The following is a 16,473-nucleotide window of genomic DNA, read 5'->3' as shown; positions in this document are numbered from 1 at the left end:
CAGAGGGTAGGGGTGGTGGTTTTCACAGCATCATCTTTCAGGATTTGGAATAGCTCCACTGGAATTCCATCACCTCCACTAGCTTTGTTCATAGCGATGCTTTCTAAGGCTCACTTGACTTCACATTCCAGGATGTCTGGCTCTAGGTCAGTGATCACACCATCATGATTATCTGGGTCGTGAAGATCTTTTTTGTACAGTTCTTCTGTGTATTCTTGCCATCTCTTCTTAATATCTTCTGCTTCTGTTAGGTCCATACCACTTCTGTCCTTTATCGAGCCCATCTTTGCATGAAATGTTCCCTTGGCATCTCTGATTTTCTTGAAGAGATCTCTCGTCTTTCCCATTCTGTTGTTTTCCTCTATTTCTTTGCATTGATCGCTGAAGAAGGCTTTCTCATCTCTTCTTGCTATTCTTTGGAACTCTGCATTCAGATGTTTATATCTTTCCTTTCCTCCTTTGCTTTTCGCTTCTCTTCTTTTCACAGCTATAATCCACTTGTAATTAGGTATCATCATTTAAGCATCAAGTCATCCCCCTTTGATTCTGCACACTATAGTCTGCACTTATAATGTGAGGGTTTGAAACCCAGAGGTGACCAGGCCATTAAGGCTTTTTCATAATCAGTGTTTTTATAGAAGTGGACTCTCAGCCACTGCACAGGGGAAGTATATGCTATTCTGACCAGATTTGGTTTTGCTGTCTCTGCTGGTTTCTCTTATCTTCCTGCCTCGTCTCCCAAGCCTAACTAGTTCTGGGTGAAATATACATGATGCTGTGGTAAAGAATTAGGTAAGCACCACCACACTTCAAGGGCAGAGTTCAGAGGAACCGGTGTGTCTCAAAGAGGAGAAGATGCACAAACAGGGAGGGAGATGGGGAAGATAGGAGGGTACAAAGTTCTATTTACATCCTTTAAGACAGGATGTTTATGGTCTGAACGCTTTAATCTTGGGGAAGGACTTCAGAGCATCCTCTGTTCATCTCACAACCGTCATGCCCCCAGCAAGGGAGGACAGAAAGAAATGATGAGAGCAAGATGAGTTTGGGGCTTCCCTGGTGGTCCACTGATTAAGGATCTGCCTTGCAATCCAAGGGACACTGGTTTGATTCCTGGTCCAGGAAGATCCCATGTGTTGCAGAGCAACTAAGTCCGTGAGCCACAACTACTGAAGCCCTCGTGCCTAGAGCCTGTGCTCACAACAAGAGAAGCCACTGCAATGAGAAGCCTGTGCACTACAAGTAGCCCCTGCTTCCTGCAACTAGAGAAAGCCCATGTGCAGTAACAAAGACCCAGCATGGCCAAAAAATTAAATAAACTTTAAAAAATAAATAAAATGAGTCTGAAAGAAAGCTGCTGTATCTATACCGAGGGACTGCCAGTTGGCACACAGGCCTGCAGTAGTGCGGTAGTCAAGCCTGAGCCAGGGATGCTCAGCACACGAGGTACCCACAGCACACGTTCTTGGAGCTTCCAGGTTGACTTAGAACATGGAGGAAGAGGTCAGGTTACCCAACTGACAGGTGCCTTAAGTTTATGTTGATACAAACGTGGACAAATTATGGAATTAAATGCAAATTTACTTTTTAAGATTAAAAAAATGGACCACAAGACTATTTTCCACCTATGACAATAGGCTTTAATTACACTGCTGCTCCTGGGGACAGGCATCAGCTGGCTTCCTCGCAAAGGGGCATTTTGGTGGGCAAGTCTGAGCCCCAGTGTTTAAGCAGAAGCCTGTGCTTTGCAGGGAAAGAGAACCGTGTTCCTTCTTAAAGTGCCAAGGAAGATCTGCTCAATTACCCAAGTCTAAGAAATTACTGAGGGAAGATGACTCCAATTTGCTTCCCAAATTGTGAGGGGAAGGGGAGAAGAAAATCAAGTAATACAACCACCTGGAGCCTGAAGATAAGTGCCATCCCAAACACAGACACTTCTCCCCTGCAGGTGCAGAGCTATAGATGCTTCTGGACTCCACTGCCCTCCTTAAATAACAGCCAACTACGACTATTCTCCATCCGAACGCAGAGCTCCAAAGAATAGCAAGGACAGCGAAGAAAGCCTTCCTCAGTGAGCAGTGCAAAGAAACAGAGGAAAACAACAGAATGCGAAAGGCTAGAGACCTCTTCAAGAAAAATCAGAGATACCAAGGGAACATTTCATGCAAAGATGGGCTCAATAAAGGACAGAAATGGTATGGCCCTAACAGAAGCAGAAGATATTAAGAGGTGGCAAGAATACACAGAAGAACTGTACAAAAAAGAGCCTCGACCCAGATAATCATGATGGTGTGATTACTGACCTAGAGCCAGACATCCTGGAATGGGAAGTCAAGTGGGCCTTAGAAAGCATCACTATGAACAAAGTTAGTGGAGGTGATGGAATTGCAGTGAAGCTATTTCGAATCCTGAAAGATGATGCTGTGAAAGTGCTGCACTCAATATGCCAGCAAATTTGGAGAACTCAGCAGTGGCCACAGGACTGGAAAAGGTCAGTTTTCATTCCAATCCCAAAGAAAGGCGATGTCAAAGAATGCTCAAACTACCACACAACTGCACTCATCTCACACACTACTAAAGTAATGCTCAAAATTCTCCAAGCCAGGCTTCAGCAATACGTGGACCACAAACTTCCAGATGTTCAAGCTGGTTTTTGAAAAGGCAGAGGAACCAGAGATCAAATTGCCAACATCCGCTGGATCATTGTAAAAGCAAGAGAGTTTCAGAAAAACATCTATTTCTGCTTTATTGACTATGCCAAAGCCTTTGACTGTGTGGATCACAATAAACTGTGGAAAATTCTGAAAGAAGTGGGATGGGAATACCAGACCACCCAACCTGCCTCTTCAGAAATCTGTACTGGACATGGAACAACAGACTGGTTCCAAATAGGAAAAGGAGTACGTCAAGGCTGTATATTGTCACCCTGCTTATTTAACTTGTATGCAGAGTACATCATGAGAAACGCTGGGCTGGATGAAGCACAAGCATGGAATCGAGACTGCCGGGAGAAATATCAATAACCTCAGATATGTAGATGACACCACCCTTACGGCAGAAAGTGAATAAGAACTAAAGAGCCTCGTGATGAAAGTGAAAGTGGAGAGTGAAAAAGTTGGCTTAAAGCTCAACATTCAGAAAACTAAGATCATGGCATCCGGTCCCATCACTTCATGGAAAATAGATGGGGAAACAGTGGAAACAGTGTCAGACTTTATTTTTCTGGGCTCCAAAATCACTGCAGATGGTGACTGCAGCCATGAAATTAAAAGATGCTTACTGCTTGGAAGGCAAGTCATGACCAACCTAGACAGCGTACTAAAGCAGAGACATTACTTTGCCAACAAAGGTCCGTCTAGTCAAGGCTATGGTTTTTCCAGTACTCATGTATGGATGTGAAAGCTGGACTCTAAAGAAAGCTGAGTGCTGAAGCATTGATGCTTTTGAACTGTGGTGTTGGAGAAGACTCTTGAGAGTCCCCTGGACTGCAAGGAGATCCAACCAGTCCATCCTAAAGGAGATCAGTCCTGAGTGTTCATTGGAAGGACTGATGTTGAAGCTGAAACTTGAATACTTGGGTCACCTGATGCAAAGAGCTGATTCATTTGAAAAGATCCTGATGCTGGGAAAGATTGAGGGCAGGAGGAAAAGGGGATGACAGAGGATGAGATGGTTGGATGGCATCACCAACTCAATGGAGATGAGTTTAAGTAAACTCTAGGAGTTGGTGGTGGACAGGGAGGCCTGGCGTGCTGTGGTCCATGGGGTCGCAAAGAGTCAGACACAACCGAGCGACTGAACTGAACTGATGAGCTTCAAAGGACTTCCCAGGTGGCTCCAGTGGTCTAGAACTCCTACCAATGCAGGAGACGGAAGAGACATGGGTTCGATCACTGGGCCAGGAAGATCCCCTGGAGGTGGGGCATAACAAGCCACTCCAGGATTCTTGCCTAGAGAATCCCACAGACAGAGGGGCCTGGTGGGCTACGGTCCATAGGGGTGCAAGGAGTCAGACACGACTGAAGTGACTTAGCACAGCATTCAGCACACGTGCACTCTGAAGAGACTTAACACAGCATTCACACACATGTGCTTCAAAAGCACCCAGTTCTCCCAAAAGGCATTCTCCTCCAAAGCCTAAGAGGCACTACTCCTGGGCTAGAGGAACTGTGTTCCCTGGTTGTCATGGAAGACACAAAAATGTTTTCTGCAGATTCCAGTAAACATCTCTTACCTAAATCCAAACTTATCCATTGCTACAGAAATGTGCCGTGGCTGTGAAAAGCACCTGTAGGTGTTATGGTCGTTCATTGGGATGAGGTCCACATCGCTAAACACAAAGCAGTTGTAGTCATAGTCCTTCAAGGCCTCTTTAAAGCCAACATTGAGGAGCTTTGCGCGGTTGAACATGGACTCTCCAGCCTGGTGCAGAAACAAAAAAAAGTGCCATCAGATGCCATGAGGCCTTTCAGCCAAACACTCATGGGGACTGGTGACCTGTCTGCTTCACGTAGCCCTTAGACCATTCCTGGGCCTCATTTTCTACCCTCACTTTACAACTCAATCCTGAATAGCATTCCCTGAACCAGCAATCCCTCTTCTAGGAGTTATTCTATAGGACTTGCAAGTGTGCAAATGACAGGTGAACAACATTTTTACTCTTTTCACCACATGTTCACCAACGCAAAAGGCTGCAAACAATGACGTAAGCATGATCAGGAAACGGCTTCAACAAACCATGATGCATCCATATAATGGAATAGAGCTGTTTAAAAAAAAAAAACAAGGAAGCTCTAAAAGGAAATGATCATTGAGATAGTATTGTTAGGTGAAAGGTGTTTAAACAGATGTGTTATTTATTCTTATAGTACATATAGGCTAATTGCAGGAAGGATATCAGGAAACTGCTGACAATGGGACTTTTTCACTTCTACCTGCTTTTGTGTGGTTGACTAGGGTTTGATCATCACATTGGGTCCAGGTATTTGTCACTAAACCAGGCACCAGGAAATATGGCAAATTCAAGTCAGTCTCTGCCCTCCCAGTGCTCACAGTGTAGGGTGGAACCAGTGAGCTACAGGGCACAGTAGAGATAGTGTGTATGAGAGAGGAGGACACCCCCTTCAGGATGCCAACCACGGGGTCTACAAGAATTAAGTGTGTTGGTGCAAAGGTACTTCATACTTTATTTACTTCTCGTTTATTTTCAGTCTCCCCAATTAGAACCTAAGCTCAATGAACGCTGGAATTTTTTTTTTGCTGTTTCTTCACCCATTGGAAACAGGCCTGGAACATAGCCTGGCATACAGTAAGAGCTCAGTATATAACCACTGGATGGATGGATGGATGGATGGATGGCTGGATGAGTAGACAAATGGATGGACTTCAACATACTATGGCAGATGGCAACCCTTTGGGGAGACTCCAACCTAAGGGGCCTCTCATGGGTCTCTGCTCTTACCAGTTACCAAGACCCCAGGTTAGTAAGGACAGTAACATCATCGACACAATCATGCTTACACTTAATTCACAAGCACTTCAATACCCATACTCTCATCCTGGCTGGAATTCTCCCACCAGTGTCATGAAGAAACTAAGGCCACATAAATGACACAGCTGGTGCTGGAGCCCAACCCTCTAGAATCCTCACTTTTCAGTCTTTCTCAGGATCAACAAGATCAATGACCTCTACTTTGGGGGAAAATGTGCCTCACGAGGGCCTACAGTATCTGTACGGTCTCTAAGGTGGGGTGCTGCACATCTTCTCTCCAGGACTCTAAGATAGGGCCCGGACACTGGCTCTCCACCAGGCTGCCTAAGTGAGGACAGAGTGCCCGGATGGTGCCACAGCCCCCAGTGTCAGGAGGGTGACTCAGGGCAACAGACCACTTGAGAAAGACAAGTACCAGGAAGTCAGAAAGAGCAGCCCAAAAGAGTAAATGAAACATTTTACATGAGAGCTCCTTTCTTCAGCCTGTGACAAAGCATTCTAACCATGCGTGGTAAAGGGAGAAGGCTGTGCCCTGTGGTACTCGGGGTGTACTTGGGCTGCTCTGTCAGTTAAAGAGAGGCACCATGGCGTTGCGAAGAGTTGACACAACTGAGCACGCATGCAGGCACACACGCCAGTTAAGAACCATTTAGAATTCTGCCTTCAACTAATTCTATGTAAGTCCTGAGACCAAGAAAAAAAAAAAAAGACCAAAGTTTAGGAACTGCATATGAAGTTGTTGTCATTATTATTATTATAATAACACACCGCCAATATTCTCGGGGGGATCTGATACACCAGGCACAGGGAAGTATTTTACAAGCATGGTGTGTCCTTTAATCATCTCAACAATCTTGTTAACAACCTTCACCCCCAAATCTGATTTGCTTCCTTCTCCCACACCCTTCGACCTCCTGGAAATAGAGGCCTGCATCTAGTGGTTTCCATCTTCCTCCTCCAGCCCCATTAAGATTCTCAGAGAGTTAGCTTTCTCTGAATATTGTGAGATAAAATTCAGCCCCATTGAACATGTTTCCAACAAGTGAACAGGCAATGTTCCAACAAAGCCTTTTCCCAGTTGTGGAGCAGACTCCCACCCAAGTCGCTGCCCAGTGCTCCCTTCTGTTGGTCTGCTTCCCAGTGACAGGAGCAGGGTGTTGGTGGCCTTGTCTGAAGCATAGGACCTGGCCTGTTGGCCATGACTGATTGACCTAAGCAGATACCTGACTGAGACTACCCTAAGCATTTTCCTCCCATAGGAACTAGAAATATGGAACAATGAATGGGCACCGCTGGTGCCAACCCCAGGACCAATGGCAGTCTGGAGGAGAAACCCAAAGAGCAGACCTATTCTACCCCTTTCCCCATGTGTGGGGTGACTGACAAGTGGGTGTATCAGTCAAGAGAGGCCAACATCCATCAGTCTAGAGGGGACAGGAGTCTGGGCCTGGTCAGTGTGCTGGCCTGGGGAAGAGTGAGGACACGTGAGGTGGGAGGCCTGGCAGAGTCTACGCTCTCCAGACGCTTCATGCAGCAAACCCGATGCCCTTTGGGCAGATCTGGGTGGCAGCGACAAATGTCTCAAGCAGTGTCAGATGGCTCTCCAAGGCATTAAAACCTTTTTTGAGAGCCCTAAACATGTACCCTAAACATAAGAGCAAGTAATATGTCCACTCAGAATCCTCATACACTGCTGGTGGGAATACAAAATCGTGCTGCCATCTTGGAAGACAGTCTGGAGTTCCTCACATGGATAAACAAAGAGTCACCATGTGATCCAGAAATTCTACTCCCACGTATATACTCAAGAGAAATGGAAACATGTCCACACAAAAACTTTCAAATAAAGTTCACAGCAGCACTGCCCAGCACTTTTTAGATAGCTAAGAAGTGGAAACAACCCAAATGGCCATTAACTGATAAATGGACAAATAAATATGGTATATGCATACAATTCAATATTATTCTGCAATAAAAAGAATGAAGTACTGCTACATGCTGTAAATTGGATGAACCTTGAAAACATCATGCTAAGTGAAAGAAATCAGTCACAAAGGATCACAGATAAGGTTGCACTTATATGAAATGTCCAGAACAGGCAAATCCACAGAGACAGAATATAGAATTGTAGCTACTAGGGCAGGAGAGAATGGAGGAGTTAACTGATAGCTAAGAAGTGTAGGGGAGTTTTTTTGGCTTAATAAAGATGTTCTAAAATTGATCATGGTTGATGGATGCCCAATTCTGAATATACTAAAAGCTACTGAATTATATACTTTAAATAGGTATATTGTATGATATGTAATTATATCTCAATTAAATTATATAAAAAAAGAAAAGCCTGCTCCGGAGATGGGAGAGGACCAGAGGGCCCTGTTTCTCCCTCTTTTTCTGTATTGATTCTGCTCATTTATTGGGTATCTACTTTTTGCTTAGCAGTAGGGATACAGAAAAAGAAAAGACACAAGCTCTGCTTTTGAGAAGTTCCAAGTTAAACAGGCAATTGTATTTTTATGGAGTGATGAGCTCTTTAGGGTGGACAGCTAGCTAAAGGGGAAGGAGGAGAAAGGAGCTCCCTAGTCCAGCACATACAGACAAGTAGAGGTGGAAACACGACCCAATCATAGAAAATTAGAGAAGGCCTCGAAGAAGCTAGCCAAGTTTAGTTGGGAGGCGTGAGAAGAATATTCCGAGATGAGCAAGCAGCATTTGTAAAGCCTGTGAGAAAAGATAGCATTCAAGGAACTACAGAAATACAGACTGGGGAAGCCAGACTAAGACAAGAAGGTAGATGTGGACCAAAACATGAGGCAGGAAAGGGAGGCTAGGAACTTTGCTAAAATAATCAAGACTTTTTCTTTTTTATTCAGGCCATAGGAAGCTCTTGAGGTTTTAAATGAGAATTATGTTTTGCAAGCCCAGGAGGAATTTGTGCCCTACTTGCCAACTGAGGGCAGCAAGACCAGTCTGCAAGCTATGGCATGATTACTGGAGACTAGGCAATGACACGGGGCAAGCAGAGAATGCCTCTCCGGAAGGGCTAAGGTGGGGACTCCACTTCCCCATTTCACACCTCACTTGTTCCCAGGCCTGTGCGCTGCACCTGCGAGCAGCCTTCGTGGGGTTTCCAGGAGAGGTACCAGAATCTGGTCTAATCACCAGGCAAATCCTGTGGTTAAGGCAAGTGCAGCCTTTCCCTGATGGTAAGAGGAGACAGATGACCAACTACCGAAAGCCACAGCGCCAACTGCCCAAGTTCTCACAGTTTCTAGAAGACCCACCAAACCACCCTGGCTTCCCTGGATGTCAGGCCCTCGTGTGTACACAGCACACATATCCCCTGATCATGATGGCATGGGGGCTGACTACCTGGCCCCTCCGCCACCAAAAACACAGCAGCAAAGAGGTTGGAAACACCAACCCTAAGCCCAGAGTCTCAAATAATCAGAATTTCTATGGGACGGGAGAAACAATTTTGCTCCTATACACACCCCCTGCCCATCACACCACTCCTCCCCTTCACAATAGCTACAGTAACCCACAGGCTCTCGAGCCCACAGCTCCAGAGGCAGGTCTGCAGGCAGTGGAAATCTCTGCAGATATATCCTTTTGCATGCTTCTCTGTGCCCCCTCAGACTCCAAGAGGAAAGACCCAGGACAAATGGGTGGCAGACAAGCAGAGGAAGCTCTGGCCAGGCAGCCATGTAGCAGGACTGACCGGCAAGCCTCCGGAGGGTAGACAGGCTGGCTGTGAGGGGATCTCCAGAGAATTGCTGGGATTACACAAATGCTGAGTCTGTGGCAGGCTAATATCCACTGACCCATTATTTCACAGCAGTTGGGTCTCTGGCTTTGAACCTTAATAACACAGGAGCCCTGAGTTCAGACAAGGCCCTCAATAAAACCTGGATCAGAGACTTAAGCTCTTCTCCCAGTGAGTGAAGGAAACGTGCCCTCCAGGGTTCGTTGCGGGTGGGCGGTAGTCCTCTTGTTTGCCACAGTCATTACTCACAAGAGAGGGCATATCCTTGGCCCCTGACAGACCAGAACACAGGTCAGAGCCATAAGGTCCCTTCAGAGAGAACAGAGCTAATAGAACAGCCAAGCAAGGACTCTGGGTAAGGTAAACAGAAAATAATTTTAAAACTTCAGTTCTACAGCAGGATGTCTGCCTCTCTCCCAGGGCCTAAGGCACTGAGATGAGATTTTCTGCAGAAAAACACTCAGAAAATAAAGGCTTCATTTTCAAGAAAGCAATTTGGCCACTTATATTACAAACCATAGAAATGTTTACACCATTTCTGAACCCACAGTCTTGTATCTGAAAATCTAGCCTAGAGAAATAAATCTAAATATGGAAGAAACAGCACAGAATAAGCCATAAACTGAAAGATGTTCATTACAGTCTTATTTACACTACTGAGAAAGTGAAAATTACCTAAAGGCCTTCTAACAGAGGAATGTCTACACTAATTATGGTAGAACTACATGCTCAACTATTATGAAGGCATGGAAAGTGATGATTATGAAGACTATGAAATAACATGGGAAGATGCTGATGATATACAATTTAAGGGAAAAAAGCAAGGTACAAAAGTATACATACATACAGTATGAGCTCAACTCCGGCTTGATTTTAATGCAGTCTCTTTGACCTTTGCACAACAGGTGGGCTCGCACCAACCTCAGCATTTCTCAGTGAGCCCACAGGGGCCAGGGCCCTGCCTGGGAAACCCCAGGGCCCTGGATGGCACATGCTCAGGATCATTTACACAGCTTCCCCCTGTCCAGCAGCGCCTGGGCTCTGGACTGGATTTGGGGGCATGTGGACATTACCAGGGTGGCGGCAGTGGTGGCAGCGGCGGCAGCAGTCGCAGCGGTAGTAAGGTCGGCATTCCTCTCTCTCTCTAGGAGGTGAAGGGCACAGAAGAGGAGCAGGTGGAGAGCAAGAAGCAGATCACAGAGAGGAGGTCCTCCTTCAGCTTGCTTTGCTACAAACAGGATTAACAAGGAAAAGCAAAGGGCCCCCACTAGAAGGAAAAAAAGAAAAGAGACAAGGATGGCTGCAAGGGAGAGACGTGAGGAAGAGAGGCAAGGGTCTGGGCTGTGGCCACCCTGGTTTCCAAGGCAAAGGCACATTCCTAATAAGTGGTCAGTCCCCATTACAAAGTCACGGGGGAATGACATTTCCCAGGACAATGCCCAGGGAGGCAATTCACCAGCTCAGGCAAGTACATGTAAGTGCTGCTTCAACATGATCCCTGCAGGCTGGAGCGAGCCACAGACAGAGCAAGGGGAAACACACGGCAAAGGAAACGACCAGTCACGGGGGCAGCACATGAGCAGCGGTGGGATGCGGATATCTACAGCCGTCCCACCAAAGGTCCCAGTGCGCAGAGAAAGGGGCTGCTGCAGAATGGGGCCGGTCCCACCCCTCCGCAGCCCTATTCCTGCATACCTCAATCTGGGTGCTGACAGCTCAGGCAGGAAATGCAAGGCAGGGAGGCGGGTGGCAAACAGACAATCAAGATGGAAACCAACCCAGGGGGATGCCTCAGGCCCAGGCAGCTGTCCACCGGAGCGGGGCAGACGCAGGAGCCTGCTTCACTCTAACAGACTTGGCCTCATTTAGGAATCAGCTGCCTGGCCCAGGGACACAGGTAAGCAGCCAAGGAGGGTAACAGAGGCTCTCACTCACTGAGGGTGCCAGGGGCTGTCTCCAAACCTGCCCATTCTTGGTCTCAGACAAGCAGCTTAGAACCACCTCACGACTGTGCACAGATGAGAAGGAAGAGGGAAAAAACTCCAAAGCTGGACGGAGACTCTTCTGATGGGAGCTGGGCCCTCCGTTCAGGCCAGGTTTTACCCATAACCATGACAACTGGGCCAGCCTCCTGGGGGTTCTGAGGCTGCTACTCCCAAGCCACTGTCCTCTTCTTGTGACCCAGTGGGACTCACAGGGGACACTGCCAAGTGGAAATGGAGCTGCTCCTCAGTGAGGAACAGACACATGGCAAGGTGAGGCATTCCAGGGGCTGCAGGTGATTTCTGTCCTGGCTCTGCTGCCCGGCCATCGCAAGACCCCCAGCAAGCTGCTCCCTTCTGGGAGTCTTCCCTCAGCAGGAACAGTGTGCAGGAGGGGTACCGATTGCCTCAGTAGGGGCTGTCACGGTCAAAACTCAAACTTTGAGACCATGAAAGAGGCTCAGTCCAAAAGACCATCATGTATTATGACCATCAACCACCACAGGACTAAAGTAGGGTCTCTGCTGGGCAGGAAGCTTTGACGGGGCAGAGGGGAGAAGGCCATGCAGGTTCCCAGGGGTCATGACCTGGCCTGGAGGGGAAAGGAGGCTTCACGTCTCAGGTTCTCACTTGCCAGAAAGCCAGGAGCAAAGGGTCCTGTCCCGAGAGCTGATGGATCCACAAGAAGCAGCTCTGGCTCCACGCCCTAACCGTGCAGTGGATGAAGCATGGAGCCTGGTGGTCAGGCAGACAAGGGAGTCAAGCCTGAGGGATGTGGGTCTCGGGGCCGCAGGGGCGGGGAGAGCCCGCACACAGGCAAGCACTCCTCTCCCCTCACTAGAAAGCACTATGCGGCCTGGAAGCAGCCCAGATGGAGAAGGCAGCACAGCTCCACTCCAAGCCTTTGCAGAGCTAAGGGGAGGGCCTTCCATGGTGGCCAGAAAGAAAGCAACCAGGGGAGGGAAGGGAGGCACACAGGATAGAGGTATTCGATGCAGCATGAGCAGAGGTCCAGGAGGGAGCGTGTCTCAGGGATGGTGGTGAGTCCAGTGCGGCGTGTGAAGGAGACCTGAGGGGAAGTGGCGGCAGGTCTCAGTCCGGGTGCCAAGCTCAGGCTTCCATGCCCTTCAGACCCTCGCCTGTGGGCGAGGACATAATGGAGTTTAGAGAGGGCATGCCATGGTCGGAGCTAGAAAAACTTAATGAGCGCAGAGGCACCAGAAGACCTACAAACTGAATCAGAGACGGATCCTGGGCCCTCTTTCTGGGGCAGGGTGCTGTCACAGCTACTATGAACCCACTTGCATTTGTCATCCATTTGGTAATTCCCCTGGTGACTTATCTCACAAACATCCTGTATTTCTTATTAGAGTTAGGGCTGCCAGGTGGTGATCTGCCTTCCCTCTGCCCTTGATGGTTTTATAGTTTCCTTTCTTAATGAAAGTATAAGGAAGTGAGGTGTGCACCCCACCTCCCATCTGCTAAAATATCTTACTGTCCTCCTCTGTACCTGCCCTGGACCTCAGGTAGGATATCTGAGCCTCAGAGTAGCACCCTTGGCTCTGAAAGGCCGGACCCGCCAGAACCCTAATAGGATATTCAGACACCAGTGGAAGAAGGCAGGAGGAGGGCTGGACGCTGAGGACAGACAGCAATGCTGCTGCTTCTCAGGACTCACTCAACCCTCTACCCCTCTTCTTGTGAGATGCAAGTTATGATGGGGATTGGAGGGGACTGAACCAAAAGAAAGTGGTCAACAGCTGAGGATCCATAGCAGGAGCCATAGAAGCCCATGCAAGCTCACCCCTGTGGGTGGAGCCAGAGACACAACCCTTCTCTGAAGAAGCTGGCAGGTGGGCCATGGTCCCTAAGTCCACGACCTTCTGCTCAAACAGAGAACCCAAGAATGGGAGGGAGGGTCTCGATACTGGTACTGACAGGGGGTGAAACAGGAGGCAGGGAGAATAGTACAGAGTTTATCACCATAGTCCTGGGCAGAGAAAACAGGCAGGAAGATGGGGGACGGTGGGGGGCGGGGGGAGAAGGAACTCAAAGCAGCTAATGTTTACAGAGGGTTCCCGTGTGCCAGGTGTGTGCGTCACAGCCCCGTCCCGTGCGTGCAAAGGACTGAAGGCTTCCCCTCCCATGAATGAGGAAACCGAGCTGTGAAGGACTTGAGTCCAAGATCACTGAGCTGGGAAGGGGCAGAGCCAGCACCCAGGCAGTCTGAGCCTGGAGCTCACTGCCAGTCCTGGACACGCAGCTCTGAGGAGGAGGGACTAAGTGCCCTTGAGAAGGGAACTGGTGCTAATGTGCTGAGAGGGCACTAGGGCACGGGGCTGGGCTCGGAGCTGCAGCCCTACTGTGGCTTACGTGCCTTCCTACCAGTCCCTTCCCCCGATCCCTGAGCCTCAGTTTCCTCATCGGCAAAACAGATGAGAACAGAACTCTCTGTTCTGTACCTCAGGGGTACAGGTGAATCCCGGCAAAGAATGAAGGGGAAGTCAGGGATAGAGGTGGGAACACAGCCCCCACTTCAGGCAGAACATGCTGTGACCCAATGTGACCCACTGTGGATGCAGGGCTAGGCAGCATTTCAACATGGCAGGGGGAGGTTTTGTTCTTAAAAACCTGCCCGAGAACCTGAGGGCTAGATGTCTCAGGGGCCCCTCCTATTTTAGGCACTTTCTCTTCTTAAATCGGGTGTGTGTGTTGGGGCGGGGCAGTGAATGAATGTCAAGATGACAGCAGGGTGTCTGAGACAGGAAGAGGCTAAGAGGCCTAGCTGCTCAACAAATGGTACACAAAACCCAAGCCAGATGCTCTGAACCGGAGCATCTAATTGTAACACAGGGAACACGGGAGTTCTAAGTTGTAGAGAGGGCACGCTCCAAATGTTTCCCCTCCCACCTCTTTCAAGGCTTGGGTTTTCCTATCATTGCTTTATTATGGGTTTCTTATAGATACCATACAAGATGTTCTTTGCTGGAAAGGTAGGGGCAATTTCAGGTTTCTTTTTGACTTGGTTACCTGGAAGTCAGATCATATTTTCCCAAAGAAATAATCAGGGTGGAGCTGGAGCAGAAGAAATAAGATTAGCTGGGGGAGAGGGAGATAAAGGAAATGATTTTCTCAAGGCGGAAAGTTAACCCTTGGGAGAGCAGAAAAAGATGAAGAAACCACAAGACCCGGACTAGAGCAGAGGGTAGGGGTGGTGGTGGGGTGTTGAGGGGGAGATGATTATACTGACCAGACTAGAGGAAAAAAAAAAAGAGATGTAAAGGTTTGAAAAATGAAAAATAAAATCCTTCCGATGCTGAGATACATGTGGGAGAAGACAGGAGTTGGGGGTGTTTCTCAGCATCCTAGGGAAAGTGAGGAGGTGGGAGAAGAGGAGGCCTGCTTTCCCCCAGCCTTCAATTCACAGAATAGTTGTCACTTGAGATGGTTCTTGGAAGGCGGTTCCTCCAGTCAGATGAGCTCAGGAAACGTGCCGAGTTCCCTCTGGAGGCTGTCATGTACACCAGGACACTGAAGGCTCTGCAGGAACAAAACCTGCTTCACGTTGTCCCCAGCATCCCTCAAATGCACATGACCTCAGGTCTCCATTTCGGAGAGCACACTTGGGGAGAAGTCCCGTCTTGGGCAGTGACCGGGGTGAGCTGGCACAGCAGTACCGCTGGTCCAAGCTGGCTTGCCTGTTTATTGTTCTGCCAGCCTGGACTGGGGCAGGCAGGAGGAAATAGCTGGTGTAAGACGTGTGGAAATCTGTTGTTTGAAACTTGGGTAATATCTATATAAATCCTGCCATAGGAACTTAGGACAGCAGCTAAATTTTACCGGTCCAATATATGTTTGACTTCATAATTGAACGAGGCAATCTCACATTTACCTAAAATACAACCTTTCTATACATTAGCATTCTCCACTCCTGCCCCCAAGTCTTCCTCGATCAGTCACCTAAATTCAAACACTTGGCATCATCACTCACTCTCTTTAACACTCTTTACCCAAGTTATGCATTTTAATCTATACAGTTTATATGCCACCCAGACCACAGCTGTCTAACTTCTGTTTAGTCAGATTTGTAGGAGGCTATCAGACACCCTGATGAAACAATCTGCCACGGTGTCTACCGTGTTATCACTCATCTACTGGTATAACAATTATCAATGAGGGAAAGGAGAGGCAGCTGGCATGGCTTGTGCTTAGTAATCCCTGATGGCCTGGTAACCGTGGCTTCCTCTTCCAGGCGCTCAGAGCCACTGCTTTAATAACGGGCTCCTGAATCCTACCATGATCGACATGTGCACACTGGCATCAGACAAGTGTTCCTTGACGGCAGGGCTTTTTTTAAACAAATACTCGTTGGACTGAAGTGGCTTGGATTTTGCAGGGCATATACCTATTCTCTCTTACATAATACAAATATTCTTCCATGATAAAGCCCAACTGCCTGGCTATCTTACAAGCAGATTTTCTTGGGGCCTTGGTCTGTGCCTCACTTGGCCAAGGCCCTCCAACAGCCCTGAGGGGTTTTGCCTACCACCTGTTCTCCCACTTTGAGATTCAGTTCTTGAGATTATTAGCAAATTGTTCCTTGGAAGGGTCCCACTTGCCATAAATGAGGATGGAAGCTTCAGGACAGGTAGAACCAGGAAACTTCGTCGTTTCTTTAGTATCTCTCTGCTTTGTCCTGGCAGTGCTCAGAAATGCTTGATGGACACATTGTTGTTTCTAGCTTTTCTTCTGGTCCAAGGAACGCTCACAGAGTCCCTCAGTTTTGATGGAAGCTGTCAGCTGCTAACAATCTTTCTATTCAAACTAACTTACTACAAAAAGATCCATAGTTTATCTTGAAGTGAAATGGACACTGGGCTTTTCAGAAATGGAAATGTATATACTCTGTGTCTTCAAAGGAATTTCAATGGAATTTAGTAGACAGATAAGTTAGATGTGTTATTCCACCTGGGAGATTATAGTCTAAAGATGGGAATTTAAGTATTCAGGCTAAACTTGAAATACCAAAGTTAAATTCTTGGGTGGGGGTAGGGGTAACTATACAGCATTTAGCTCATTTGCACCTGAGGGTGGTAATGGTAGAATTTCAAAATGCCAGATGTCTAAAAGATTACTTCTATTCCTTCACCCCTCATCACTCACATATTTAAGTACATAAGTGTGCACATGCACACACATGACATGCATGCCTTCCCTCCCTCCCTCCACCCCCCAGA

At 47.8% G+C, this 16,473-nt stretch overlaps 1 protein-coding gene across 1 annotated transcript in view; it reads right to left on the bottom strand.

Annotated features, from left to right (window-relative positions):
* The window catches only part of B4GALT1 (UDP-Gal:betaGlcNAc beta 1,4- galactosyltransferase, polypeptide 1), a 55,693-nt gene that overhangs the window by 9,199 nt on the left and 30,021 nt on the right, over positions 1-16,473 (bottom strand). The window contains exon 4 of the mRNA XM_010840132.1: positions 4,235-4,422. Coding sequence (XP_010838434.1) covers positions 4,235-4,422 — 188 coding nt within the window. The remainder of the gene's footprint in view (positions 1-4,234; positions 4,423-16,473) is intronic.

This window comes from Bison bison, unplaced genomic scaffold (genome assembly GCF_000754665.1).
Source record: "Bison bison bison isolate TAMUID 2011002044 unplaced genomic scaffold, Bison_UMD1.0 scf7180017864141, whole genome shotgun sequence".
Lineage (NCBI taxonomy): Eukaryota > Metazoa > Chordata > Mammalia > Artiodactyla > Bovidae > Bison > Bison bison.
The sequence above is the reverse complement of the archived record's forward strand: the minus strand, read 5'-3'. Positions and strand labels throughout refer to the sequence as shown.